This window comes from Plectropomus leopardus, chromosome 17 (genome assembly GCF_008729295.1).
Source record: "Plectropomus leopardus isolate mb chromosome 17, YSFRI_Pleo_2.0, whole genome shotgun sequence".
Taxonomy (NCBI): domain Eukaryota; kingdom Metazoa; phylum Chordata; class Actinopteri; order Perciformes; family Serranidae; genus Plectropomus; species Plectropomus leopardus.
The window spans coordinates 12,166,019-12,172,741 of NC_056479.1; the positions used below are offsets into that span (position 1 = coordinate 12,166,019).

Here is a 6,723-nt window from a genome sequence, read left to right on the forward strand (position 1 = left end):
TTCCTCGTGATAGCATATGTCATCGTGCTGCTGCAAAGAGATGCCTAAGCACAGTAATTTGGTATTATCAGCTCTTACAGTAACTAACATTACTGTGCTCTCACTAACTTTAAAAGTATTATTGAAGGTCTTTTTTTTTTAAACTCCCCTAAAAACTCCAGAACTTGTTGAATTTTCAGACTTTCAAGTTTTCCTCACAAATTAAAGTAATCCAGTGATATTTGTCTGTATATCAACAGCTGCTAATAGCTAATCTGGTATACTTTTAATGGTGCCTGTTTGTTAAAGTGAAAGCAATGTAGGTTAAAAAAGAACTCTGATGTTGTAACCCAGCTAACTCTCTTTTTCCATGGCAAGAACATATTTCCTGGGTAGCGTGGGATACAGTGTTAGACATTGAAAAGCCCCTGGTCTGTTTCAAAGATTGTTCTGCGAAGAATGACCTGACATACTACACAAGGTTTTTTTGAGGAGGAAGCCACATGTTCTAAAACTTGTGGTAATTCAAAGTTCAAATTCAATCTCGATATGTCAAGTTTCTTATTGACATTTTGACTTAATTCTTGTAATTCAAAAAGTTATTTTTTTCTTATTTCTGGCACTAATACTTAAAGATAGACTTTATTCTTGACATTTAAACTTAATTTTGGTGATGCAAAAAAAGGTTCCTTCTCTCATTTTTCCTCTTATGTCTGGCCCTAATACTTTTGCTTAGTTATGGTGATACCACTGTTCCTCAGGGGGAAAAAAAGAGGAAATTTCTGGTTAACCTTTTTTAACCTTTAACTTTTTTTTAGACACAAAGGTCATGTTGGTGAGTTCTAGTATGAAAAAACTGAGTCATAAAGCAGTCTCCCACTGCATCATATTAAACCACTAGAGGGCAGGGTTTCCTGTCTGAACACAGCCTCATGTAGTGTAAATTAACCATGGCTATTTGACTGTTTCACTGAAACACACACAAACACATTGTTTGCAGAGACAATTGCTGTAATGTGACTAATAAAAAGATGATAAATATTCTTTTCACAATCACATTTTGCATAATAGCATCAGAAAACGGTTTCTGTCTCGCTGTAACAATAAGGAGTAACACAGAATTGGATGAGATCAGAGGGGGGTGGGGACGAGGATGACCCAACATCTAGAGAGGAAGAAGGTCACCGAACACACTTTCCCACCCAGACGCACACACACACGCACAAACACAGGCCCACCCTGCAGGGTTATGTTTGCCAGATGAGGGTGTGATACATGACTGCTGTCACTGCTTCCTTCACTACATCAGCACTTGCGCAGCATAGCAACTGCACCACAATATACTGCTCACTGAAGATACAGTGAAACACTACCTGAGGCACAAAGTAAGGCCATCTGCACTACACTCAGGGGAGAGGGGCGTTTAATCAAAAACTGACTGAGGTTAAAGGGTAGTTTTGCCAGAATGATGCCGCAACTCTTCTAATGTATCCCTGTGAATATGAGATGAACTGCAGTCACATGTAATGACTGAATGAAAAAGAACCTGTTTTGATGGGTTTCATTTACCTGACAGCTAAATGATTAAAAGTAAGCCACAGCTGACAATCCAACTGCAGATTTAATTGGATAAAATATACAAAAAAAAAAAAGTATATCAAAATACATACAGTAAATAGTGTGAGAGCGGACAAAATGTGTTCACTCAGATAGTACAGTAAGTCCTGACAATGGCAAAAACATAACACAGTATATAAATACACATTTTGCCCCAAATCCGGAAGCACATTTTCATTTAAATTCAAATAAGATGAGTGTGAGAGCTCAAAAACGGTAGTTTTTCACATAGAAAATTACAATGCAAAAGGTCCAGGTTCTATCTTTTGCCAGATGTTTTTTACATTTTGATGACCATTGAGCAAACTTCATCTGTTGTGATAGACTGTGAGATGTGGTTGAAAGCCCTGGAAAAAAATAATAAGTGGACCTTGAGTTAAGACTTTTTGTCAGATCCAATGAGGTTCACTCAAGACTGAACGCTAAATAACCACATTATCATGATTCAGGTGAAAGATAACACGTGTATCTTCATGGCGTTGCTCAGTGTTTATCGCTATGCTGCAAAGACAATTGTGCGGCTGTCTTTTTGTCTGATCTGGATTAAGATGTTAGATAAACTTCACTTCAATTAGCTCATCATGTGATAATGAGCATTGTCATTGTTTGGACAGGGTGGAAAGTGCTGAAGGATTTCTTACTGTTCAAAAATAGACAATACCAGGAAAGAAACCCTTCTTCTCTGGGCGTACCCGCTCATTGTGTCCCATCTGTAACCTCTGACCTCAAACCTTACACACGCTATGGCTCACATAACCAGACCCATGCATCACACTATACTCATTTCCCTGTCCTTTCTTTTCACATATTGAGGACCCCTCTCATAGATCAAAAACGGACACATACTAATCAAAAACAGTTTAGGTTGCACATGTCCTCTGCATACATGCTGTATACTGTCGAATTAGTGGCTCAAAGCAGAGTAAAGTTTGAGTGGCAGCAAAAGACAAAATTGCATAAAAAGAGTTCAGGGATCAGTAATAATAATTACCTTGTCTTTTATCAACACGACTGCTGTCCAACTTATTGTAGAGAGTCAACACAAATACATTTGGACTTTTGCAAGCTTCAGAGCTTTTGTCATTATAACCCTGAATACTGGGTTCTCCAGTGAGAAAATATCAAGCTCTGTTTTCTGTATAGTGTGCAAATTTGATGTGACGTAATAGATAAATGTTCAGATCTCAAGTGGGGTGGGTGAAAACAAAACCTTTGTCACAGTACAGGAATTTATAACAGATTTTGTCACAGTGTCATCTTCTCGGTAGGTTTCCTCTGTGCCTGATAGCTCAGGATTCCTCTGAATTGTGGGGGTAAAACTGTCAGAAAGTTCAGTCCTCTGCAAGGTCACTGCTGAGATGAAAGCGCAGCTGCGGTGTGTAAACAAGCTGTGGTCCTCAGGCTGGGTGAGGAGGGAGATCGCAGGTCAAAACATGATATAGGAAGAGCTGTGATTCAGGATTTTCAGGAGCTGCCGTCCCCATTCTTGGTCTTTAGAACCACAAGGCTGACCATTACAGGGATCAGGCAGATGGGAGTTATCACCAGGGCAAATATGATGACTGGCGGTGGGTCGCTTAGCTCCTCTGTGGGACAAAACTGGAAATACTTGGAGTGAATGTTCACAAAGGTCTGCTCCACCAGAGGGTTGGGCCATGGGATCACCAGACAGTCTGATATCTCCTCTGTGCAAAGGCTTAGGTTACTGTACAAACTGCAGCATGGAGACAGGGAGGGAGCAGAAGAGGATTCGGCAAATATTTAACAACATTTTTAGTGTTACAGAGAATGAACTGTTAATATAAATGCACGTTACTTACCTGCTCACATTACTCCAAATGCACCAGTCATTGCTGTGTAGTGATGCCATTGCAATCTCAAAATTTTTCAAACATAGGTGTTCTAGCAAAGTGGAAAGGCACTGCATTGATGGTTTCCCAAAAAAACGTTTGCAAATGCTGCAATACTCCATGCAATTGTGAGTATTATTCCCACACGCTGCAAGAATTACAGTTTGAGAAAGAGAGATATAAAGACAAATTAGAAAAATGGGAATGAAGATGTGTTTTCAAAAGAATGATATGATGCTGTATGTCTGTGCATTAGGGTTTAAAGTAATAACCTACCAAAGGACAAGGCTGATTCTCCATGAGAGGCATCTAGAACAGATAAAAATAAGATTTTTAGATTTTGAAAACTTTACAGCAAACAAGAGACTAAGCAGCTCACATAAAGCCTCTTTAAATCTGCTTTGTAATATCTTTCTGATTCAGTTCATCAATAAGTTCATCATAGACATACATCCTAGCAAAATTCAATGCAGAGAGTGTTTTTGTCTATCTTAGCTCATGAGTTCCTTTACATGTCTAGTACTGAGGCAGGCATTTGCAGCTGTAGAAGGAAGACCACACACTCACCGCAGAGAAAGGAGAGGAATACCCCAATGAAACCAAGTGCTCCCTTCATGTCAGAAAAAATGAATAAAGGTGCGTTTTCCCCAGCCGGTGACCATGTATAATAAACCTAAACTTCTCAGGCTGTGTACAGCGAGGCATAACAGGAAACCCGACAGGATGGAAGAGACGCAGTGTAACCTTCGGTTACCAGATGTCCAAACAGTGTTACCCGCAGTTACCAGATGTTCTTCGAAGATCTGTCTGACGGCCCTGCGCCTTGGCAGCAGCTCTTCCCCTCTCCAACACACGTTTCTTTAGGATTTTCTTCCTTTTTTAAAGGGGTGGAGGCAACAAAGATTGTCCTCTCCATTCTCCCAAATAAAAGGGAGCACACCCAAGCTGGGCTGGACTCACATCTGAAAACCCTTTACTCTTTAACTCTTGTTCTGCTTTTTAGTCTCAGTTTCTCACAGTCGAAAGGCCTGGCCAGCTCACAGCATGTGATTTATTTGCCTTTTGGGCTGCCTCTGCCAAATAGGAAACATAAGTAAACATTTAGGGCTTAGCATTTTGGGGTGGATGTAATCATGACTCTGCAGGGTGTGCTGCGCAGACAGCCATGATTTCATATTTAGGTTAATTTAACCAAAGCTGGAAGAAGTTATTAGTCAGAGCTGACCAGCTGTTTAAAAGGCCAACTAACTGATATTTCCACCACAAGTTTGGGAAACATTTTATGTCATAAGGAGCTTGTGAGTGTGCTGCATCTGTAAGGTAGTTTCTCACCGTCACCACTCACCACTTGAAAGAGCAGTGTGCGAGAGGTGGTTTCATTGATTGAATGAAAAATAAAATGTACGGTTCATGTTTTCTCACGACCAACTTGTTAATTTATGTCACTGAATCCACATGTTGGGCCTCTCACAACATCTGTTTGCCGAGCTGCATTTTGATTTAGTAATGACATCAGGAAATGTGTCTTTTCAGCAGAGGAGGAGCTCAGAGTTGGGGGGAGTTGGCAGGGGAAGGAGGGGGGACAGTCAGGGGAAAGAGAAAGAAAAAAAAGGGAAGGCACAGGAGGAGGAACAGTGAAAGGGGCGCTGCTCCAAAGTTCCAGTTGTTTCACAACCCGGAGTTCATGCGTTGATCACAGACGTTGCATGGGGTGAATGACGAACAAATTCAGGAAGTTGAGCCAGGTGGGGGCTGCTCATAATGAGGTTTAAGTTAACCTTTAACCCCAAACCACTATGGGCCTCGTGTCTACTGCTGTTGACCCCTCACTGGTAGAGACCTCCCCGGGAGTTTGTCTTGGATTCTCATGATAGTACACACAAGGAGATCTTGGCAGAAACCAGGATCTCTGTGCTCTGCTTTCTGTGTTTGTCAGTTCCAGGCCAAGCAAATGAGTTTGAGGGACTGATCCAAAGCAATCCCCCAGCGGACACAAATACATAATCGCAATTTATAACTGTAAAATATAGGATGTGCAAATGGGATTAATGTATTTCTGCAAGGATTCAATTGAAACCTGACCATAAGCACATTTAACTTGCTAGGGAGACACAAACATGTGGTTAACAGCAGAACAAAGTTGTAAACTTACTAGCAGTCGTCATCTCTATTGAGTGATATCCTGTAGAGAAAAGAGGTCATGTTAGTCCAAGTATTTGTGGTCATGTATTTTTCTTCTTTAAAATACACGTACCTATTGTTGGTGCCGGTTGTGCCGCTAACTTTTCATCAACCAGACAAACCACTGTTGTGCATCCTGCTATAAGAGAAATGAAATAATAGGAGAGTGGGATTTTGCGTGGAAAAGGTGTAAAGTAAAAAGTAACACTTTAATTTGTAATAAGAGTTATTCAACTGAATTATAATACATAAACATGTTTACAGTTGAGGTGGTAAAGGAAATAACAAAGTGGTAAGCTGTGGGGAGTGAACAGGTCAGTGCATCCTCTCTTTGTCTGCCACTCAGTTGAGGAAATTCTAACTTAAGGATATTTACACTTACAATACATTACCCTCCAATGAGAATAAAAGATCTCCTTTGATAACTAAAAATATTATGAAATAAGAAGTACAGCATAAATCACAAAAAAACTGTAATAATATTCTTAACAACCTGTAACAGAAAATTCTTCTTTGAAAAGTGAATTTGTTGACACTCTATAACCCTTAAACTAAACTTTTTAAGTATAAAACTCAATCACGAGACTCACTAAGCTTCTTTCCAAAAGCCACTCAATCACTGAAAGCCCCAAAGCATTCCACTTGAGAGGTGAGGAGGAGGGCAAGTAACGAAGTTATATCATAAGAGTGAAGAAATGGACAATATAAATCCTCTACTTACCCCAGATGAGAAGAGTCAAAAAATACCCAGAAAACATAAGTGAGGAGCTGGTGGCTGTCATTTTGCCTGACAATGCTCTGTCCGTCTTCCCTGGTGGGTAGGGATTACATATCTCAACCTTTTTGCAGGAAGGCTCTATAAAACAACAGGAAGCCCTCATTTCCTAGGATGGGCGGATTTACACAATGGGACAGGGAGCCTCTGATAAGGTTAGAACTACAGTGGTCCACTGGTGCACCGCCATCTCTCTCTCCCTCTCTCTCTCTCTCTCTCTCTCTCTCTCTCTCTCTCTCTCCCTCTTTATCTATTTCTTTCTCTCATCCCACCCTCTGTTCTCAAATAGAAAGAGGGGAGAGCCCACCTTCTCTTTACCCC

The 6,723-nt window shown here is 40.6% G+C and overlaps 1 protein-coding gene across 3 annotated transcripts; it reads right to left on the reverse strand.

The window, feature by feature from the left end:
- Positions 1 to 1,581: 1,581 nt before the first annotated feature.
- ramp2 (receptor (G protein-coupled) activity modifying protein 2) lies at positions 1,582 to 6,456 on the reverse strand. 3 transcript variants are annotated; one of them, XM_042505367.1, is made up of 6 exons: positions 6,349 to 6,456; positions 5,701 to 5,766; positions 5,599 to 5,628; positions 3,723 to 3,755; positions 3,417 to 3,594; positions 1,582 to 3,310 (listed from the first exon to the last, which is right to left on the reverse strand). In XM_042505367.1, exons 1-6 carry the CDS (start codon positions 6,407 to 6,409, stop codon positions 3,061 to 3,063), a joined length of 618 nt encoding a protein of 205 aa, XP_042361301.1. In that variant the 5' UTR covers positions 6,410 to 6,456; the 3' UTR covers positions 1,582 to 3,060. The 3 variants fall into 3 exon arrangements, with proteins under 3 accessions (XP_042361301.1, XP_042361302.1, XP_042361303.1); XM_042505368.1 differs by having other exon boundaries at positions 5,701 to 5,763; positions 6,349 to 6,455; XM_042505369.1 differs by lacking the exons at positions 5,701 to 5,766; positions 6,349 to 6,456 and having other exon boundaries at positions 4,014 to 5,666.
- Between the last annotated feature and the right edge of the window lie 267 nt (positions 6,457 to 6,723).